The 22,984-nt window shown below is 42.9% G+C and overlaps 1 protein-coding gene across 7 annotated transcripts in view; it reads left to right on the top strand.

Annotated features, from left to right (window-relative positions):
- Window positions 1-22,984, top strand: part of AFF1 (ALF transcription elongation factor 1) — a 206,703-nt gene that overhangs the window by 175,553 nt on the left and 8,166 nt on the right. For all 7 annotated transcript variants that reach the window (XM_079919251.1, XM_079919253.1, XM_079919252.1 and 4 more), the window contains 9 exons: window positions 3,510-4,448; window positions 13,439-13,542; window positions 14,200-14,440; window positions 15,137-15,228; window positions 15,403-15,463; window positions 18,622-18,758; window positions 19,361-19,432; window positions 19,877-20,017; window positions 21,910-22,133. In XM_079919251.1, the coding sequence (XP_079775377.1) occupies window positions 3,510-4,448; window positions 13,439-13,542; window positions 14,200-14,440; window positions 15,137-15,228; window positions 15,403-15,463; window positions 18,622-18,758; window positions 19,361-19,432; window positions 19,877-20,017; window positions 21,910-22,133 (2,011 nt within the window). The remainder of the gene's footprint in view (window positions 1-3,509; window positions 4,449-13,438; window positions 13,543-14,199; window positions 14,441-15,136; window positions 15,229-15,402; window positions 15,464-18,621; window positions 18,759-19,360; window positions 19,433-19,876; window positions 20,018-21,909; window positions 22,134-22,984) is intronic.

The following is a 22,984-nucleotide window of genomic DNA, read 5'->3' on the forward strand; positions in this document are numbered from 1 at the left end:
AATTCCATAATAGGTCATGGTTACTAGCTTTAACTTTCTCACCCTTTTCTTTATTCTATTTTTAATGCTGAGGAATTTGCTCCTTAAGTCTCCATTTTAAATTCATTTGACGAAGTTGTCCAGTGACCTTATGAGACCTGAAATGTTATATGTGTGCCAATGGGCTGGTGGTAAACTTGGGGAAAAACCACTTTCAGTCTCTTCTTTATAGTGAGTCAGCATGTAAATCTCAGCTTTTCAGAATATATGGGACGTATCGCCCTTTTACAGCTTAAGTAAAGTTCAGGGAAAAATGATTCTATTCTGTTATTCAGGGATCTGCTTAGTTTTCTAATCTATTCATTGTCTAATTCTTTGGTAGTAAACAACTGTGGTCGATTATTTACTAAGATCTTGGCACTTTCTTCATAAATTACATAATGTAACCATCAACCCTAGAAGGTTGGGAGCTTTCTTTTCACCTGTAAGGAAGTAGCAGCACTAAGATTGAAACCCATAGCCGTTTAGCTCAGAAGCCATTTTTTTTCCTACTACATCATGCTACTTCTCTCTTTCTTTTTTTTCTTTTCTCTTAAGTTTTGGAGTTGTACTCCCTCACAACAACTATGATGTTTTACAAAAATAAAAACACCAAAAGACATATGTTGTGCATAGCTGAAAACTTTTTTTTCAAAATCATTCTAGAATACACGAACTTTTGCCAATTCGAGAAGCTAGGAGAAGTAAAGAGACATACAGTCAAACATTTATTAAGATGCTCATATATTTTTGCACCTCCTCTGTGCAGTGTCTGGGTTGATCCAGCACTGGGAGGCTGGGGGTGGGGCATGGGGAAAGGCTGAGGAAGAAATGAAAGTCCAAACCTTGATCCTCTCCAGCACTTACACTCTTAAAATTCATCTTAAAATCTGTTTATCAATCTCTTATGTAAAACTTTCCCCCATCCCAGCACCTAAATAATACCTAACGTTAAAGGAATTCTATCCATTTTACATCTTTGTAGTAGGTATACAAAAAGGATCACCCCTACCCTTTCCTCTTGTCTGGGCACACCAACTCAGTTTTACCCTGCAATTGGGCCATAGGCCTCCCTTCTGGACATTTTCAGTACCGCAGTAGAAGAAAATATGTTTTATTTCTGTAACCAGGACATTCCTTTAGGGACTACTAAATGTATCTTAAACTGCCCTGTTTTGGGGTGTGGGGGGGAGAAGCGGATGTTATTTATACCAGGAATGACCTTCCCTTTTGGTTAATGTGTAGATACTCTTCTGTAGAGCAAGAGTGTCACTGATTGCAGGCAGTTGTCAGCGTAGCCCTGGTGAAAGATCTCTATACCTTTCCCGAGAAAGGGTTTGAAGGATTTGGTTCCTGAGGTGATTGATAAGTGATACATCCTTTTTTTTTTTTTTTTAATTTTTATTGGGGTATAATTGCTTTACAGTCTTGTGTTAGTTTCTACTGTACAGCAAAGTGAATCAGCCATATGTATACATATATCCCCTTTTTTTGGATTTCCTTCCCATTTAGGTCACCACAGAGCATTGAGTAGAGTTTCCTGTGCTATATATATAGTAGGTTCTCATTAGTTATCTATTTTATACATAGTATCAATAGTGTTTATATGTCAATCCCAATCTCCCAGTCTCCCAGTATATAAATGATATATCTTAATGCCTTGTTCCCAATCATTTAACCATTAGAACTACCACGCCCTCAAGTCTTTCAAGAAATAATGTCTGACAAGTAGGTAGGTATGGTGTGCTAATCTTTTCTCTACCCTAAACAACCATCCTGTTTTGTTAGAATATTGAATGCAGTTTTAGATTATGTGGGACTTTTCAGAGTAGTTTCCTTCTTCCCTCTTTCCCTCCTCTGAAATTCAAATGAGAGCATGGGGATAGAGTTGCTATAAGTGGAGGGAGCTACAAAGAAGGTATGTTGTCTTAAGCAGGGAAAAAACAAAAAAAACCAAAAACCCCACAATTCTGTAGCCCTCTTTCTGGCCAAAGTATGATCCTACCTAGTTCCTTAGAGTTCCTCTTAGTTCTATTTTGTTACAGTTACACAAAGCCCAGTCTAGCTACCTGATCGTTTTATTACCCAACCTTTTCCTGGCTCCAAAGCCTTTACGTTATATCCACATATCTTAAACGTATTACGTTTGTGTGTTTTTATAGAATTGTTTGGGATATTCCACTTGGGAAAATTGTTAGCAGTCTTCCCTATATCATCCACTTACTGGAGCGAGCTCCTTACTCAATAATCTAATCAGTTAATCCCATGTGAGATATCTTTGATTAACTTGCTTTTGTGCTGTGGAAATGATTTAGTCATTTATACAAACCACCTGTCAGAAAGGATCTTAAAAGCATGAAGCATGCCAGTGACATACTGTCCTTTTTTTTAAAAAAAAGTAATTATTACTTACTTTATTAAGGCATGAATATTTTCCCAAATAGCATAAAATTTATAGGTACAGTAATACACCCATGAAAAAGCCCAAATAAATATCTCATGTACACCACTGTGTGCAAGACATAATAGTAGAGTTTGGAGATAAAGATGTCCTCATCATTGTTTTAATAAGGTCTAATATCCCATTTGGAGAGAGAGAGAGTGCAATGCATCAATAGTCAGTTAGCAACAAAGATTTTAACAAGATATCTCCTGTTAAGATAACAGGAGAAGTCAGGGACTTCTGTTTATTTGCCAAGCGAGTTTCACAGATAATCAGTATAATCTCACTGCTCTTAATTGTGTGCTCTGGAGCCTCCCTGTGTTTCTTAGAAAAATAGGTGCTATTTCAGAGACTGCCTGTAACAGGAGACTTCATGTTTGATTTTTAAAGAATTCAAGTGGGACTAATGGCTGGCAAATGTGACCTCACTTGGTTCTTTTTACCCAGTTGTAAAATTTGAAAATCAGAAGACAGTGTATCTATGATAAACTGAAAGCTGGGTCGTGTATTAATATTCTTAAGTGAATAAGAGAAATGAAATCGTCTTGAAGAAAGTCATTTTCAGTTGACAAGTACATCAAAAAAAGGGATAAAGCGTGAAACCCATCCATAATCACTAAGACTGATTCATTGACCTTCTTCTGAAAATCCTTGATGAAAAGATTCTTTTTGGTCTTCATTTTTCCCTATCATTTCACAAGCCAAAATGTGAAAATTCTGTTTAAATTATATGGTAATTACCAGTGGAACAAAATATTTATTACACAGATTTCTCCGCAGTTGCCAATGGTCTACATTGGTCAGTATGTAATGGTCTATTATTAGTGTCAGCCACAGCAAAATTCCTGTAGCATGAAAAAATTGGAAGATTGTTTTAAGAGTTAATTGTTATAGAATTTGACCTATAATTAGAGGGGGGTCAAAAGAACCTGAATTCTTAGGTTTGGAGTGATTGCATCTCCCGGCCAGTCCTGTAGGATTGGGTGACTAACCCAGAAGAGTATCATTATTGGTCAGTTAACCCTATCTTCTTTTTCCTTGTTTGTAGCCCGAACCTCCGACAACAAACAAATGGCAGCTGGACAACTGGCTGACCAAAGTCAGCCAGCCTGCGCCGCCCGCCGAGGCCCCGGGCAGCGCCGTGCCCCCGGCCCGGCACCCGGACAGTAAAGGCAAGGGTGGCGACGGCGCCACCGGAGGTCACGAGCGCTCGGAGTCCAAAGAGCCTCCCCCCAAAAGCTCCAGCAAAGCCCCCCGGGTGCCTTCTGAAGGCCCCCATGCGGGCAAGAGGAGCTGTCAAAAGTCCCCTGCCCAACAGGAGCCCCCACAGAGGCAAACCGTGGGATCCAAACAACCCAAGAAGCCCGTCAAGGCCTCCGCCCCGGGGCATGCGGATGCGCATGCAGATGCGCGCGCCAGTCTGCTGGTGGAGAGCGAGCCCGGACTTCCTCCCCAAGCCTCCAAAGACCAGCCTTCCAAAGACAAGCCCAAGGTGAAGACGAAAGGGCGGCCCCGTGCCGCAGAGAGCCGTGAGCCCAAGCCAGTGGCGCCCACCCCCAGCGAACGGAAGAAGCACAGGAGCGGCCCCCCGGCCCCCCCGAAGGCACCTCCGAAGGACGCGGCGGAGGACAGGAGCCCCGAGCACTTTGCCCTCGTCCCCCTGACCCAGAGCCAGGGCCCTGCCCGCAGTGGCGGCGCCAGGACTAGTGGCTGCCGACTGGCAGTGGTTGTCCAGGAGGACCGCCGCAAGGACAAACCCCTGGTGCCTTTGAGAGACACCAAGCTGCTCTCCCCGCTCAGGGACACTCCGCTCCCGCAAAGCTTGATGGTGAAGATTACCCTGGACCTCCTTTCTCGGATACCCCAGCCTCCTGGGAAGGGCAGCCGCCCCAAGAAACCGGAAGACAAACAGCCCTTGGCAGCGAAGAAGGCAGATTCTGAGAAGAGAAGCTCAGAAAACTCAAGCAAGTTGGCCAAAAAGAGAAAGGTGAGTGGGGGGCTGACCTTCCCGTACGGTGTGGAACATACCTGCTGCGGGCTTGGGGCTGTCTTTGGCCCTTGATTTTAACCCTGAATCGTCTTAGAAGAGGCTGGAAATCTTTGGATTCCATGTTGCCTTTGCGACTATACCAGAGTTAGTTTTTCACTGCAGATAAGTGTTGATAAATGCCAGATTGCTTTAAGTCTTGCTAGTCTGAAAAAAAGATGAGGCAGTCATTGAAAAGGATATCTTGCTTTAGAATAATATAGCATTAAGGGTATGTTTTTATCTATTGTGATAATATTGGTATTTACCACCTGGCTCATTAGGTTTTGCCCTAGAAATTAAAACCTTACATGAACTGAAATGTGAATTCTGAATTACTGACAGGAGTGCTATATACTAAATTTTACTCCTGTAGTTTGATCATTTTGCTACTGATATTATATCCATGTTTTAACTCATGGCCACCTAACACCTCATTAATTTGAAACCACCAGATTTAGAATTTGTGACTCCTGTTAATGACTTTTACTAATGAGCAGAGCATTATGAAAGAAAGGTTTAGAGCTATTATAGAGATGGTTAGGGCATCCTTTTGGGTGATATAGGCTGTTATGGTACATTGTGAAGTATTAAAATCTGTCATTTATTATGGTATTTGGAAGCTTCACTTAAGGAATGAACATAGTAAAATAATAATAATAATAATAATCCCTGCATTATTTAAGACCCTTGTTACTTGGACATATACACTATTTTGAACAGTCTCTTTTCGATCTTTATTCTGAATTATTGAGCTCTTGATATATATTTTTTTGCTGCTTCTTGATGGTGAAAGATTAGTGAATTTTCCCCCCAGTGGCATTCCCAAGCCAACCTACCCAGGATTCAGAGTGAAAGGCACAAGAAAGGCCAACTCTTGCCTGCTGAGAAGGAATATAAACAGTCTTATAAATACATAAAAAACTCTTACTCAGTTGTGGAAGTTGAGCTAAGAATAACAAGGACAAAAAGATCATGAAGACTGCTGTCGTGTCTGATTTGACTGATTACTCCACTAGGTTAAAAATATAATGTGACTCTACCAAATAGTAAAGGGCGACAGTTTCTGGAGCGCCTTGTCGAATGAGACGTGAGGGTGTGTATTGCCACCATAGTTGCAGCGGGCAAGCCCAGTGGGGTGGGATCAAGTGCCAATTGGCAGTGCTGTTTCAGCTAGAAGAGTGTGTATTCTGGTTCCTGATAACTTTTAGTTTAGTTTTTTTGTTTGTTTGTTTGCGGTACGCGGGCTTCTCACTGTGTGGCCTCTCCCATTGCGGAGCACAGGCTCTGGACGCGCAGGCTCAGCGACCATGGCTCATGGGCACAGCCGCTCCGCAGCATGTGGGATCTTCCTGGACCGGGGCATGAACCCGTGTTCCCTGCATTGGCAGGTGGACTCTCAACCACTGCGCCACCAGGGAAGCCCAGTTTTTGTTTGTTTGTTTGTTTTATTTATTTATTTATTTATTTTTGGCTGCATTGGGTCTTCATTGCTGCGCGTGGGTTTTCTCTAGTTGCACTGAGCAGGGTCTACTCTTCGTTGCGGTGCACTGGCTTCTCATTGCGGTGGTTTCTCTTGTTGTGGAGCATGGGCTCTAAGTGTGCAGGCTTCAGTAGTTGTGGCGCATGGGCTTAGTTGCTCCGCAGCAAGTGGGATCTTCCCGGACCAGGGATTGAACCCGTGTCTCCTGCATTGGCAGGCGGATTCTTAACCACTGCACCACTAGGGAAGTCCTTGATAACTTTTAAAACAATGTGTGCCTGTAAGAGGTGTAAAACTTTATGGAGAAAATTGTGATGGGCCAGGCTAGGAAAAGGTGCCTGCATCTAATATACCCGAGAAATCTTCACAAATATACTTTTTTTTCATGATGTGTGTTTTATTTTATTTTATTTTGTACATATGTGTATATCACATCATCTTTTTAAAATTAATTTTTATTGGAGTTTAGTTGCTTTACAATGTTGTGTTAATTTCTACTGTACAGCAAAGTGAATCAGCTCTATGTATACAAATATCCTCTCTTTTTTGGATTTACTTCCCATTTAGGTCACCACAGAGCACTGAGTAGAGTTCCCTGAGCTATACAGTAGGTTCTCATTAGTTACCTATTTTATACGTAGAATCAATAGCAAAAATACACTCTTTTACCTCCTCCTGGGAAATCTTTTGTCACCTGTCCCCCAGCTACCCTAATACTATCTAGTCTCCACTGCTGACCTTCTGCATCAGCTGGAGTGGGGAGAGGGGAGAAGTATTAGCTTCTAAAACACTTACTAACTGGGGGTAAATGTTGGAAATTGGAGGCTCCCCAGACAGTTGTCAGACCAGTCCATCCTCCAGTGCAAATCTAGGAAGCTCTGCTTGCAACTCCAGAAAGGGAAATTCAGCTGTCCCTGTTGAGTATATGAACTGTGCCCTCTGAAAGCCATTTTTGCAGCCCTTGGCTGAGCTCTCCTAGGGCAGCTTATTTATCTTTCTGTTCAAAGGATGGAGAAATAATGACTGCCTCATCTTAGGCAAGTCCATGCTTGCCTTAAAGCTCTGGCAGGCAGCTGCAAGATCTGGCTCTGGGAACAGCCTGCCTCCCTGCTGTGGGACTGACAGGATCAGGGGCTGAACCAGTGGTTCCAAACCCTGGCTGCACATTCCGGTCCCCTGGGGAACCCTCAGTACTGGTGGCAGGATGTGTGCCACCCCCCAGCCCCACACTCCCATTGTTATTTTCTAACTCCTCGGGTGATCCTAATGCCTAAGGCTCTGGAGCAGAACCTTATTACCAGGCCAGGATTGTATAAAGCTAGTGTTTCGGACCAAGAAATCTCTTCAGTGTGGTGCATTTAGACATCATGGATCTAGACAACCAGGAATTCCTGGCCTGAAGTATGTCACTGGTTAGAAACATTACTTAGGAGCTTTCAGATAAATATAAACATCAGCCAACAGTATAGCTCTTTCATGATCAGAGAACTGTGTGTCATTGGTTTTGCTTCCTGCTGGATTCCAGGTGGTGGTATTAATACTGAACATCATTACCTCAGGTTCTCTCTGTGAGGGGCAGGCTCCCCCTTTCCTGTCAGGACTCTGACTCTACTTGCTCAGGGTACCTTTGGCCACCACCCTTGGACAAGCGGGGCAGCTCTGTGGGCAGCCCAGGTCTCTCTTTAAGCTTAGGTGCTTTCCCCCAAATTTGGATAGTGAAGACTTGTTCATTTCCTTCATATTGAGTGTGAACACTAGAAAAAACTCCACGAGAATATAATGAGAGCCGTTGAATAATGTTCCTGCTCCTTGGCATTAGTGGGATTTATTTAAAGGTTCATCCCTCTCTTGGCACAAAATTTAACAAATATTTTCAGAGGGTTAACAAACCCTTAAAGCCATTTTAGACTCAAAAGTGTGAGAAAATGATCATAAAGAGTTAGAGAACACGGGGACATGGGGAGGGGGAAGGGTAAGCTGGGACGAAGTGACAGAGTGGCATGGACATATATACACTACCAAATGTAAAATAGATAGCTAGTGGGAAGCAGCCACATAGCACAGGGAGATCAGCTTGGTGCTTTGTGACCACCTAGAGGGGTGGGATAGGGAGGGTGGGAGGGAGATGCAAGAGGGAAGAGATACGGGGATATGTGTATATGTATAGCTGATTCACTTTGTTATAAAGCAGAAACTAACACACCATTGTAAAGCAATTATACTCCAATAAAGATGTTAAAAAAAAAGGATTCCATTATGAAGATTAAATATTCCCCCCAAATCTCTCCTTATATATTAAAAAACATATTTTTTAAGCCTGAAAAAAAAAGTTAATAGTTGTTGATAGCTGTGATGAAGCCATCAAATGTGGCACCTATAGAAATGTACCTATATATTTTTTTCCCCTTTTTCTTTTTTTTCTTCTACTTTAAAGGAGTGGGTTGGGGACAATTCATGAGAAAAAAGAGAAAATTGTGAGGGTAAATAGACATTAACTCACATGGTACTCCTTACATAAACTACAGAATTTCTTCAACCTGATTACAGTTTAGAATTTAAAATAGAACTTGTATTTTCTTTTATATAATTTTTAAGCTTTATGTTTTCCAGACTTGGACGAAAAGTTGAAGCTGAGAAGCACAAGATAATATACAATCAGGGCAGTGCAAATGAGAAGATTCTAAAAGCACACCAAACATGCATAGAGCTAAGCATTGCTCTCGGTGCTTTCTTAGATAACCTCATTTCATTCAGTCACCTTATAGATGTCTTTCAAATAAAATGCTAGACTGTCTCAACAGTCGTTTAGACAAATAACAGAACTGGGAGGTTACATTCATTCAGGTCTTTCCCTTTTTATAAATAACTGCTTTATGGACCAAGAAGCTTGGACACTTTTGGACAAACATTTCAGTGCCATCGTTTATGTGTGTTTTGAGGAGTGGGGAGGGAAGTTATGGGATCTGGTGGGAAAATGTGCATTTTTATTGCTTGATGGTTAGTTCAGACCTTCCCAAGATCTGACTGTTTTCTCTTGGGTTGTTTCTCCAGATCAACATTCCCAGTTATTATCCTTCAAAATCAAGGGTTTGAAAAGTCATCCCTATAATTTCCTAAAGCTACTTACATCTAATTTTTTCATGCCTGTTAGTTACCCTAAAAGCATCACATGAAGAGCTGTTTTAGGGCCAGTCTAATGCCTGTGTATTCCCTCACCAAAAAGAAGGAAAAGAGTGGATTCCCTTTGCTTTTCTGTGGTACTTTCCCCAGTGAATATAACCTGCCTCATTCATGGGGTCAGCTTGGACTTACCTGCTGTGGCGTCGTCTTATTGAACCTCCTGCAGAGGCAAATCCCAGAAAAGTACCTGAACTTCCCCAAAGGCTGCTTCTCCACTTTTGCTATGCTCCATGTGCTACCAAGCGTATTTGCTTCCCTGTGGGAGAGGAGGATAGAATTTAGAATTGGAGTGCTGAGACGGCATGTGTCTCTTGTTCAGCTGCTACCTTCTTTAGGTGGGATCCAGAAAGGCCTTCACATCACTTGGCTGCTTAGCAAAAGCGGGTCTGGAGCTCAGTATGCTGACCCCTCCCAGTCTAGTGGATCTTGGCTCCTTTGCTCTCTTTCACATCTTTTTTTTTTTTTAATATTTATTATTTATGTATTTATTTATTTTTGGCTGCATTGGGTCTTAGTTGTGGCACGTGGGATCTTCGTTGAGGAATGCAGGATCTGTCATTGTGGTGTGCGGGCTTCTCTCTAGTTGTGGCGTGCGGGTTTTCTCTTCTCTAGTTGTGGTGCGCAAGCTCCAGGGCGCGTGGGCTCTGTTGTTTGCGTCACGAAGTTTCTGTCCTTGAGGTCCACGAGCTCAGTAGTTGTGGCGTGCGGGCTTAGTTGCTCTGCAGCATGTGGAATCTTTGTTCCCTGACCGGGGATTGAACCCACATCCCCTGCATTGGAAGGCAGATTCTTTACCACTCCACCACCAGGGAAGTCCCTCTTTCACACCTTTCTTGCTTTTAGTGGGGTGGGGCCGGAGGAGCAGGGTGTGTGTTCAAGTGCCTGTTAGGGGGGTGGGTGCAGGTTGGGAGGCGTTGGTGGCATTCTTGGAGAAAGGCCTGAGATCGTACTTCCAGATCAGTGTACTGACGGGCTGTTACAATATCATCCCTGGCTCAACCCCTCCATTGTCCCCACTCCTGCCACCCTAGTGCCCGCCACACTTCAGTTTCCCTTCCAGATGCTTGTCATCTCTCCCCATCATGGCTAAGCTCTGAGTCGACTACCTTTCTGCCTGTTAGAAACTATGGCCCCAAACAAGTGTTAGTTCTAAAAAAGCCGCTTTCACTGCCCCCTGTTATCCGCGGCACCTAGTTGGTGAGTCAGGTGCTGAGGCAGGCAGCAGGCTGCCCTGGAGGCCTTCTCTTCAGAAACCGGCTTGGCCTAGCACAGTCCCAGATCTTCCTTTTATGGTGTTCATTCTTGCCCTTTTGCTCCACTCTGTAGGTGGAGCCGCATTTGGCAGATAATCTGAGGCTGCCTGACCCAGCAGGTTAAGAAAAGTAAACAAGTCAGTCAGGAACAGTCATCGGCCAGCAGGCTCCTCCTGTTGGAGATGCGGGCACCGTCAAGACATTGTCCTTCTGGAAAAAGGGAGTGTCCAAGACCCAGACCTTAGACAGGGGTCCCTGAAATGGGAGTTGATCTGTGGATAAGCCACTGAGCAAAGGAGACTCCTTTTTCCTTCTGAAGAGAGTACGTCACTCTCACCTCACTTTCACATGGCTTCTTGACCCAGAAACATCTCAAGAACTCCTTGCCTTCTGTTTTCCAGTCTTGGAATTCAAGTGTGTGTTTCCTGCCACCCAGGATCAGATGACTCCCTCTCTAATGGCGCTTTGCTAAATCCACCCACTTAGGGTTGTAGTGCAGGTCTGCTCCTGGGCCAGCTGACGAATGCTCACGGAGTGCCTGCTCTGGGGATGCCCCCGGGACTCTTCCTACAGAAGACAAGAGGGTTCCAACTACAAAAATACTGACCCCGGCCCACAGGCGTGAATTCGGGTCAAAGCAAGCACAGTCAACAGAAGGGGATTTTGCTTAATTGGTTTAACGGCTTACATTCTACCAGCTGACAGAATATTACCAGCTTCTAAGTTGCTACATGTCAACATAAAGTGTATTATTCCAGAAAGTGCCAACATAGTTATTAAAGCTAGCATTGAAGTTAGTCTTTGGTGATTGTTGGTTTTGGGCTGTTCTCTTGAGTCACTGATTGGCACAAGCCCGAGTTAAAACCAGTTTATGAGGATTGACTCACTATGAATCTTATTTTCATGTGTGGTTTATAAGGCCTGCCACTTTGGTTTCTAGTTATAACTAGCATGTCCTAAGCAGCATAAAGATATACAAACAAAAATTAACTCTCATTCCACCTCTGGGGTTTGGTATTTTCTTTAGAAAGTAACCTTGTGGACCGTTTATGCTTAGCTTTGTCTTGGGGACTTATCCCACATGTCGTTAACTGCCTGGAAATGCCTTCCATTTAAAAAAGTATGTATTACTAACTACTTCATGTGCAAGTTAATTATCTGCCTGGGTATTTTAGCAAATTCTGTGACTTTTTCGAAAGATAAATTTCCCACCCTCTTGTAATGCTTGCTGGGCCAGCTGTGTGGCCTTTAATCTAAAACTCGAGAGAATTCACTGGGGCCATTGGTAGCAGAGCCTCTTGGCCACAGTGGGTGTAGTGATGAGGGGATACCCCTTAGTAGTAGGGTTCTATTTTAACCAGTCACTTCTGGTTTATTCTTTCTTCTCTGCCAACATTGAGTTCATTATGAATTGTTGAATGGAGGGTGAGTTACATGCTGGGCAGAGCTGCAACAGGCCTCTCCTGGCCTGTGCCAGGACCTTTCATCTGTCCTGAACTGTGCTCCAGGCTTGTGCTGCCGGCCTGCACTGCCTGCCACGTGAGAAACAGCCGTGTGAAATTTACTGTTTCAGCCGTGCCTGTGGGATATGCTTATTCACATCATGTGTTCTCTTCTTATTAAGTCCCTCAAGACCCTTTTTCCCCGGTCTTCTGTAATGAATGGTTATGTTTCTGAGCAACTGATTTGTTTTTATCTTACCTAACCTGTACATTTAATAATTCTTTCTTTGCATCAGCTCATTGGAAGTTCAGGGTCCATTTTGCAGATCACCTCTAGAAAAGTGTGTAAAACAGTTCTGTCCAGTAGAAATATAATGTGACCCACATACATAACTTAAAATTTTCTAGTAGCCACGTTAAGAATATAAAAAGGAAAAAAAAACAGTGATAAATAATTTAATCCAATGTGTCTAAAATTACCACTTCAGTATTTCATCAGTAGAAAAATGATTACATTCTCCTTTTTTGGACAAAGTCCCTGACTTCACTTGTCGCTGTGGACTAGCCATGTCCAAGTGCTGTGCAGCTCTGGGATGGAGTGTGCTGGACAGAGCGGAATCGGCTTCCAGTGGTACCATAGTACCAGCCTTCCCTTGGATTTCTTTTCTCCACCCATATTTTCCCTTCTTCTTAATGTTCTCACCTGTGCAAACACCGAGAGATGAAAGCAAAGTATCCTTATAAGCCATCTTCAATGGTCCATTTTGAAACAAGAGGGAGATGTTTTCTGCGAAGTTATGAAAGGCTGGATGGAGGCGCACACCCAGGCACGCTTGCTTGCAGAATGCCGGGGGAGGGAAGGGCATGTCTTTGCTATTTCCCTCCTTCTGAGCAGGGCCAGGCCGCTGATTAGCGCCTGGGCAGAGCTTGAGCCTACACATCTTAATTTGTTCATTTTTCTTGGAGAAATTCAGAGAACGAGGGAGAGACTGTGGTGAAAACCGGGGCCTCCCACAATGAGATCATTTGAAGAATGTTGTTTTTCCCTTTAAGGCTCTAAGAGAGGATTTCGGGTTTTTTAGGGATTGTCCTAGATTGGCTGGTGGTGTCCCAGATTTCTCTCCCTGTGAGCTGACAGTTGAGGAGTTTAATTCTAAAGCACCTGAGTCGATTGAAGGACTCCCACCCATCGCTTCACTGTCCTTGCTAGAAAGCTTCCTTCCCACAGGGCCATTACGTGAGCACAGACCAGGGGGAAGGAGCCTGCATTTTGGACTTTCTGTAAATTCGATATACATGTTGTCATGGGAAAACGAATCTGTTTTCTTCTTGAGTAGAGAAAAACCTGGTTCTTTCCTTAGTCCTTCCTCATGTACAAATCCGTCTCAGTACAAATCACATCAAATCTAGATGGTCTGCTGCCCTCACCACCACCACCCCCTCCCATACACAGTGTAGATACTTATAAGGTTTCTGTGTGTGTTTACAAGTTTCCAAAAGTCTGATTGCTCTCATTGACCTTGCTGCATATTTTTTTCTATTTTGTCTGTACAATTATGTTTGTAATAATTTGCTGTTATACTACAATAATAGGGTGAAGCAGAAAGAGACCACGATAGCAAGAAAATCAGGCTGGAGAAAGAAGTCAAATCGCAGTCATCACCCTCATCCTCCCACAAAGAATCTTCTAAATCAAAGTGAGTATAGAGTTTAGGAACAGGCTGCGAAGGTGATCGAATCTTCCTGGATGGCAACACGGCAAAACACTTTTCTTCTGCAGTAGAACAAGAGAATAGTGAACTCGTCGGGCTCATTTTGACGATATGCTAAGTTCTGTTTGTTTTCCTTCACGAGGACCTTAGAGGAATTAACGGTTCATTTGGCAGCAAACTTAGATTTATCAAAAGCACAAAAAGACTTGGCAAAAACAAGTGAGTCGTGTCACCATGTAGGAACCAACAGAGATTTGAAAGAGAGAGAGAGAAGGGGTCAGATGTGAAGGGGGCAGAGAGGAGGTGGCAGCTGGGCCTGCCTGCTTGTCAGAGACAAGGTGCAGGTTGGGCAGCAGCTACTGCAGAGCGACTTGCTTGGGTAAAGGTAAGACCATTGGCAGACTCCGCAAGCTTAGTGACAAATTATACAACTTCATTTATTACTCACAGGTAGGACTGTAGTTTTCAAAGGCATCAGAAAAAAAGGGCTCTGAAATTTGGCCTTTCTACAAAAATGGATTTCATGGCTCTGTGATATCTTTATCTTTTGTGTCAACAGCCATTTTGTCCTTATAACTCAACAACTAAGTTATACGGTTCATGTTTTGCCTTAACTTAGTTTTGCATGATGTTTCATTCCAGAACGCCCAGGCCCTCCTCTGAGCCCTCAAAGAAGGAAATGCTTCCCCCTTCACTTGGGTCATCCTCGTCCTCCCAGAAGCCAGCCAAGCCTGCACAAAAGAGGTCAAGGCAGGAAGCAGACCCCAGTGGCCAGAACCCTCCCAAAAGTGCCAGTAGTAGCAAGGGCAACCACAGAGACTCTTCTGTTTCCAAGCACAGAAAAGTAGAGGGGAAGGGCCCTGGAAGCTCTACAGAACACAAAGTAAGGAGGGGAGGCAGTAATGTACAAAAGGGAATATGTTGGTGTGTCTTTACTTTAAATGCCCAAATAAGATAAGTTTTCTACGATGGTATTTCAGAGCTATTCGTCACTTTTAGTAAAGCAGTAATGAGTTATTTGTGCTTAACGCTCTACTTTTCAGAGGGAGAGTAAAAGATAGTTCATATTACCTGATAATTTAGGCGGCAGTTTATTCTTCTTAAAGTGGTTCAGAGGTGAGAAAACCAGAATAGATTTTTGTGTTAATTTTCTATCAGGTGTTTGGCAGTAAAACATGATAACCCTGGTTAGTTCTTGGTTTGGATGTTTGATCTCAAATACTTTCATTATTAGTGATAGTGGGGGAACAAGTATCCACTTTCTTGAATACAGATTCCTTCCTTCCTGTTAACCTGGGGTAGGTGAGTGTGTGTGTGTATGTATTGCTTAAGAGAAAATGTTAAATTTGGCTTTGTTAATCTGTTCTCTTGGGCATTCTTATGGCTTTTCTGTGTCCCCGATACAATCCAAATCTACAGTTTCAGTTGAATCTAGCTGAGAAAGTGCTTGACCAAGCTAGAGCGTGCAGCATTTGAGTTCCTTGCTTTTGAACTATTTTGGGCTAATTTAGAGAGACGGTACAGTTAGGCCAATGGTCTGAAGTGTTACAGGGTGATCGGTATGATGATCTTTTTTAAGGGATCTTCTGGAGATACTGCAAATCGTTTTCCAGTGCCTTCTTTGCCAAATGGTAACTCCAAGCCAGGGAAGCCTCACATGAAGTTGGACAAGTAAGGCTCTGGATGCTGCTGCTTCCCCTCCCCCTCCCTCCCCTTCCCCCTGCCTCCTCTTTGCCCTGCCTCTCCTCCCATCCTCGTCCCCCTCCAGTCATCTTAAGTCATCTTGCCCCAGTCCAATACTTTTAGGTTCCTGTGACCCACCCCTGGTCTTTTCTTCTCTTTCAGACAACAAGCAGATTTTCACATGAAGGAGGCCAGAAGGTTGAAGGACAAAGCAGAATTAGTGGTCAGTCTGGGCTCTTTCTCCCTTTGGTGGAATGTTTTCCGTTCAAACACTTGCCATCTGGTTCCAAATCACTAACTGTGACTTGGGGGCGGGGTGGGGGGGGTAGGACTGCGGGGGGCCTGACATTGGCCGCAGTGTAAGCAGGGTCGGAATGAGCGAGGGCTGAGTGGTTCAGTTACTAGGGAAGTGACACTGTTTTGACTTCACTGATTCCGTCTGATCATGGGCAGAGAGACAAAGTACTAGTTTCACGTTTTATATCTAAATGAATGAAAGTTGATCTACCTGGTAATGTTTTATTTAATATACATGAGGGCTTCCTTGTCCCACTGAATCAATTCTTTGGATGTGAAAAACAACTCTTGACTTATTGAAAGCTGGTCAATTTGTGGTCACCCCAAAACATTTCAAAAAGTGAGGTAACCTGTTTGCATTCCAAAATTATCTTAACGCCCTGTTTACTGTTAGAGGCTAACAGCGAACAGTGGACCAGTACCATCAGATGAAATTTTAAGGTGAAGGTGATGATTGCACTGTTGGCAAACATGCCTTAAAGAAATGAACTCTCTTTACCTGGTGGCTGTTGGACTTTCTGGAAGGTGGTAGTTTTGTTAATTGCATACATAAATAATGCTTTTATTTCTCTGCTGCAGTATAGTTATATGATACTTGCCCTTTGTCATATTTAAGCATCTAAGACTCTGGGGCCTTTATTTGCTTGGTGTATTCCCCACACCTAAACCCCTACAGATACTGTATGTTGAACTTTGTACCACAAGAGAACAGCATAGGTTGCCTTGATTCTGCCACAGGCAAACCTAACCACAAACTCTGGAGGTCCACGGGGATTGAATCAGATCAGTCCATGGTGGCCTCAAAATCCTAGCCCAGTGTTCTTCAACCCCAGTCTGTAGCCTGGCATCTCTTGTCAGGCTGGGAAGGGCTGGGCTGAGACCCTTTTATCAGGTCCCCATTCACTGGAGTAAAATGTTGATTGAGTCCTTACCATGCTGGATGCTGTAGGAGAGTAAAACACAAATTAGACACTATCTCTCAAGTGACCCTGTACCAACATGACCTGAGTCAGATTAAGATGCCTCAGATAGCACCAAACAGTGGTATCTTTCTAACCTCTTCCTTTCAGTTCTCCAAGGCTGTTACTAGAACTGTATGAATCTTCTGATTTTTGAGAAAGAGTAAATATTCAGTACTTTGTCAGCCAGTTACCAAAAACTTATCTTGACACTGGGCACTAGATTCCTTCATTATTCAAACAAGATTAATACTCCAGGGAACTTTTTGTGTTGCTTTTAATCTATGCATATGCACATCTTCTTTCTCCCTTCCTATGGCTATTACATCCCATTTTAATAAGTAATGTTAGCTCATTCCACTCTCAAAATATGCCAGTTTGGACAGAAGCCTGAATGGCCAGCCTCTTCACAATATTCTCCTTTACTTGCACAATGTCTCAAAAGATGACCGTCTTGCATTCCAGATAGTGAAGTGCACAACTGAATATAGAGTAGTGTATTTCACCTCTATTCTTATTTTACTTACTGTTAAGGAAATTAGAACTCTACTAGTTTAACCCTGTCTCAGGAGATACATGGAGTTATCACAGGAATATTTTCATTATTAACTTTACAAAATACTTAAGGAAGTGGATACTGGCAAATTGCTTTAGTATAGTTTCTTTTGTGTCTACCCTAAGGCCAATATAAATTTTGGAAATCCCATGAAGAAGATGGTATTGAATAAGTAAACTTGAAGAGTTAAATTCGCACCAGTGAAGCAAACCAATAAGGCCCTATACTGTTGATTATTTGGGACATGCTGATTGATTTTTATTCTTTCTGTCACTAATTTTCTGACCCTGGGTTCTCTAGAAAATTTTTTTTTTTTTTTTGCGGTACGCGGTCCTCTCCCGTTGCGGAGCACAGACTCCAGACGCACAGGCTCAGCGGCCATGGCCCATGGGCCCAGCCGCTCCGTGGCATGTGGAATCTTCCCAGACCGAGGCACGAACCCGTGTCCCCCGCATCGGCAGGAGGACTCTCAACCACTGCGCCACCAGGGAAGCCCCTAGAAAAAATATTTTTAAAGCAAGTTTTTTTTTGTTTTGGCCATGCCGCATGGTGTATGGGATCTTAGTTCCCCGACCAGGGATCAAACCTATGCCCCCTGCATTGGGAGCACGGAGTCTTAACCACTGGACTGCCAGGGAAGTCCCTCAGGTTATTTTTAAAAATTAAAATTAGTAGCCATCTTTCTTTGCCAAACCTTCTTTCTTTGCTGATGTGTCACCATCTCCTTACACTCCACTTGCACCTTTATGGTTTTCATTCATTCTTTTTGAACATATCAAAGTAGAGACATTAGCAGAAACTACAACCTTGCAAATGTCGTGTTGATCAGTTGCTCTTACAATGTGTGCTGCATATGACGTCTCATATGTAGTGAGACTCGGCACAGTCTCAGTCAAGTTGGCTGAATTCCACCAAGTGAGAAGAGCGTAAGTGACAAAATATGTATTCGGGGTTAGATGACCACCAATAATCTGATTGCATTCATATTTCTACATTCCTGTTAAGGGACTCTGAAATTTTATCCCTGTTGGCCCAGGGGGTAGCCTTGTGCCCTTAACCCAGACTCCCAGAGGAGATGACCTGTTGGGCTCTAAAATACATAAAAAGATTATTGTTTGACATGAAATCTAAGATGCTTGTAAACCATAACATTTTTTACTTATTATAAGATAAACTTCAATTTGTACAAAGAAACTGTGTCTGCATTATTCTAGTTGTGTAGAATAACCTATTTGCCAGGAAAATCATATGATGGGTAATTGCACACTGGTAACAAGGGGACCATGTACTGAGTGCCTTAGTTTGAATATGTACTTTAATAAGGTTTTGAGAGTATAGTCTTATTACAAGATTGTTGTTTCTTTCCTACTGAACTTTTAGTAAAAGAAAATTCTCAGTAGGTCAGAGCTGACGGGCTTTGGTTATGATATTGAGTTTGTTTGTTCTCACACTTCTCTCTAGCCATAGTTAAATTAGGACAGTGGAGGGAAGTTTCTGTAGAGAATGTATGTGAGAAACTAAGTAAAAGTCCGTTTTAGGCTTAACAGTGACCCTGTTCTTCGCCCACAGACGGACAAGGTTGGGAAGGCTTTTAAGTACCTGGAAGCTGCCTTGTCCTTTATTGAGTGTGGCATTGCCATGGAATTGGAAAGCCCAGCGTCCAAGTCGGCTTGCTCCATCTATGCAGAAACCCTAGACCTCATCAAGTAAGTGCAGACTCATTTTGCCTTCCTTTTAAGTACTTCTCTGTCCTTACCTTTATTGCTTTAATCCATTTGAACTTTGGTCTGAAGACAGCTTAACAAAGGGGAGTCTTTAAAAAAGTTACTGATCCAGAAACTTTTTTTTTTTTTTTGTCATGAACTAAAAATGTATTCCAGATGAAGTGCTAGAGCAGAACAACTGGGTTGGTCTGCATCATTTTGCCAAGCGCACGGTGAAATGCCAAACCCTTCAGGGAGAGGGTTGGTTTTTCCAGTTTTACTTTCTTATCAGATGCCCTCTCATCTCAGCTGAAGCTCTCGTCTTTGTTTATTACCTGCATTTCAGGAGGGGACTCAGTAAGGATACAAGTCTACTTGGGTTCAAGCAGGTGGACAGGTCAGAGAAAAGGCATGTCCTCGCCTAATTTTCTGAATGGCCTGAATTGTTGCTCCAAAGCCTCATTTTTCTTCTGCGTTGCTGTCATGTCTTCACATCTTCAGGAAAAATCAATATAAAACCAAGACAAACATAATAAGATATCTTTGTGTCTGGGATTTTCTGACTGCCTTTTTTTAACCTGATGTACATTTGTATTTTCCTATAGATTCATAATGTCATTAAAATCCTTCTCGGATGCCACAACACCAACACAGGAGAAAATATTTGCTGTTTTATGGTGTGTATTTTTTTCTTTGTCTAAATAGCAAATTACACCTGCTTTTGCATATCTGTTTGCTTAAAGTGAAAACGATCATGAAAAGCGAATCACTACCAGAAAGTGGTAGGATGTGTGGTCAAGGGGTTAATCCCACTGATGGTTAATTATTATGAAATGGCATCTACTGCCATTTTACAACCCCATCATTTTACTGATGACTTCGGTCTTGTGACTTAAATTATATCCTTGTATATTTGTGTTGTTTCACCAGTATTTACTTCTGACGTTAGTGTGAACAGTGCAGTGAGATTCTCGATATACTTTCTCGCGTCGATGAGGAAAGCCCAGTATGTTCATTAGGGTGAACATTAGGGAAGAGGTTAGGTGGCTTGCTCTCTCTAGTAGTGTGATACTCATGAATCGAAGCTAATGCTTCACTTCAACTTATGTTTATGTTCACAGCATGCGTTGCCAGTCCATTTTGAACATGGCTATGTTTCGTTGTAAAAAAGATATAGCAATAAAGTATTCCCGTACTCTTAATGAACACTTCTTCAAGACTTCTTCCAAAGTTGCCCAGGCACCTTCTCCGTGCATTGCCAGGTAATGATCAGTCTAATTTAAATAGCTTCCAAAATTAAGTTCTTTCTTTCTTTACCTCTTGCTGTGACTTTGTTTCAAAAATGGTTTACATCTATGTGCTGATTTGCACATTCAGCTGAAATCATTAGCACATTTCTACCTTTTTGAGGAATAGTTAGAAATCGGGGTGTTTGCTGTTTGGGCAACATAAATTAAAAAGATAACTACAGAGAATCTAGGGTCCGGATTTTAGAGCTTTGAGGATATTTGGATATGCCCAACAATGTAAAACAGGCGGGGCCGGCGGAACCAGAGCCAAGGTCCTTTCTCCTTCTATGCAGCACGCTGTCCTAGCATTTCAGTAAACAAGAACTTTCCGGAACCAGTTCCCTCCTCCCTTCTCCAGGGTCTGTAACAGTGATATTAAGAATCAAAACAGCTATCTCTAGCTAAATTTTTCCCCCCACTTTTTGCTCATTTGTTCCATAAGCTGTCGAAAAACAGAGTCCTTGTGCGGGTGTTTTTAAGATGAAGATAGAATTTTCTTCCCTTTGGTACTTGCCTAGTATTTTTTTTTTTTTTTAATTTAGTCGTATTCCTTGAAAAGCTCCCAGTTCTGACGGGTTTTGCTATTTTAAGAACATCACCTAGAAGATTGCCCCATTTCCAGCACATTCAAAAGAAGAGATTCCCATATGGCCTCTCTTAAAAAAAGAAAGTCCTGATTGAGAAGCATCTTCTTTACCTCTGAAAATTTTCATGACTCCTACCTCTGAGATATTATTCTAAGTTAATAGGTTGTCAGTCACATGATTTTAGATCACTCCTTCACCATTTGTCTAGCACCTTCCTTGTACCAAACCTTGCTTTAGGCGCGGGGAAGCAGCAGTAAACAAAGCAGACAGGAATTGCTGCCCTCGGGGAGCTTCTGCTCTAGTTTTTCAAAATGAACTTTCTGCTGGGGTTGCTTAGGATCCATTAGAGTTCATGAAGCCCAAGGGCAGATGTAACTATGTGATGAGGCCACTGCTGCTGACCCATCTTTCCATTTCATATCCGTCACTTCTTTAACGACTGAGTGACTTCACTTGTGTTTCTCGTTTGATCCGCATCAAGGCACTTGTGAACTTGCAGGTGTAGGTAGACAGTCAGTGGGAGAACACAGCACAGTGTGAGTCCCCTGATGCCCAGTCTCCTCATGGGCTGCCCTCTGTTCAGTCAGTTATGGGCTCAGCAGGTGTTTATCCAGAGCACCTCCTGTGCTAAGGGCTAGAAATGCAGAGATTAGGAAGAGATGGTCCCTGCCTGTGAGGTGCTTGTGAGGCAGGAAAAGGAATAGACAGAAAAGTATAATGAGGTGTGATAAATGCAAAGAGACGAGTTCAAGTGGTGACAGAAAGGAAGCTGTGCTGTATCCCCAGTGTCTGGAGGAGAGCTACCTGCAGAGTAGGAGCTCAGTGATGTGTATTGAGTGGATGAGAGAATGAATATATCGGAGATGAGGACCATTTCTCAGGGGAAGTATTGTCTTCCTAGGAGAAGTTGGAATAGGGGTTGGGGAGAGAAGGGATTCCAGGCAAGGGAGTAAAATATGTAAAGGGCCTGGGAAATACACTTGGAGTACAGATTTGCCCACCTGATTCTATGTCCAGTGAAGAACACCTTACGTGTCTCCAGTGACTTTTTCCATTTGGAGGGCCCCATCCCACTGTGTTTTATGAAATAAATTTCTGGAATACTGAAGGTGAAGGGTGCGGTGCCTCTCTGACCTTGTAGAAGTGATTTTAGAAGTGATTGTCATTTTGGCAAGTACACGCTAAAGCCTTGTGACTTGGACTGCAGTTCCAGAAACAGGAGATCTGTGATCTAGGAGTTCAGGTGACTAACCAGTTCTCTTTTCTTCCACCTTCCAGAAGCACAGGCACACCATCCCCCCTCTCTCCAATGCCTTCTCCAGCCAGCTCCATAGGATCCCAGTCAAGTGCTGGCAGTGTGGGGAGCGGGGGGATGCCCGCCACCATCAGCACCCCAGTCACCATCCAAAACATGACATCTTCCTATGTCACCATTACTTCTCATGTCCTTACCGCCTTTGATCTTTGGGAACAGGCTGAGGTCCTTACCAGGAAGAATAAAGGTAAATGGCTCTGTCGTGGTTATTACTGGGCCATGGGGATTGGGAGGGGAATAACATTGTATTTTCTGTTCAGTGTTTTGGCCTTTTTTTTTTCTTTTTTAAAATTATAGTTGATTTACAATGTGTTAATTTCTGCTGTACAGCAAAGTGATTCAGTTACACACATAAATACATTCGTTTCCATATTCTTTTCCATTATGGTTTATCACAGGATATTGAATATAGTTCCCTGTGCTATGCAGTAGGACCCTGTTGTGTATCCATTCTATATGTAATAGTTTGCATCAACTAACCCCAAACTCCCAGTCCATCCCTCTCCCGCCTCCCCTCCTACCCCTTGGCAACCACAAGTCTGTTTTGGTTTGTAGATAGGTCCATTTGTTCTACATTTTAGATTCCACATATAAGTGATATCATACAGTGTTTGTCTTTCTCTGTCTGACCTTACTTCACTTAGTATGATAATTTCTAAGTCCATCCATGTTGCTGCAAATGGCATTATTTCATTCTTTTTTGTGGCTGAATAGTATTCCATTGTATATATGTTCCACATCTTTATCCGTTCACCTGTCAATGGACATTTAGGTTGTTTCCATGTCATGGCTGTTGTGAATAGTGCTGCTGTGAACATAGGGGTGCATGTATCTTTTTGAGTTAAAGTTTTGTCCGGATATGTGCCCAGGAGTGGGATTGCTGGATCATATGGTAGTTCTATTTTTAGCTTTCTGAGGAACCTCCATACTGTTCCCCGTAGTGGCTGCACCAACTCACATTCCCACCATCTGTTCAGTGTTTTGAAGACAAGGAAGTGTGCAGCTGTTTACTCTTCTCACATTTTCTCCATGCTGTCA

The sequence above is a fragment of the Stenella coeruleoalba genome (genome assembly GCF_951394435.1).
Source record: "Stenella coeruleoalba genome assembly, chromosome: 4".
NCBI lineage: Eukaryota > Metazoa > Chordata > Mammalia > Artiodactyla > Delphinidae > Stenella > Stenella coeruleoalba.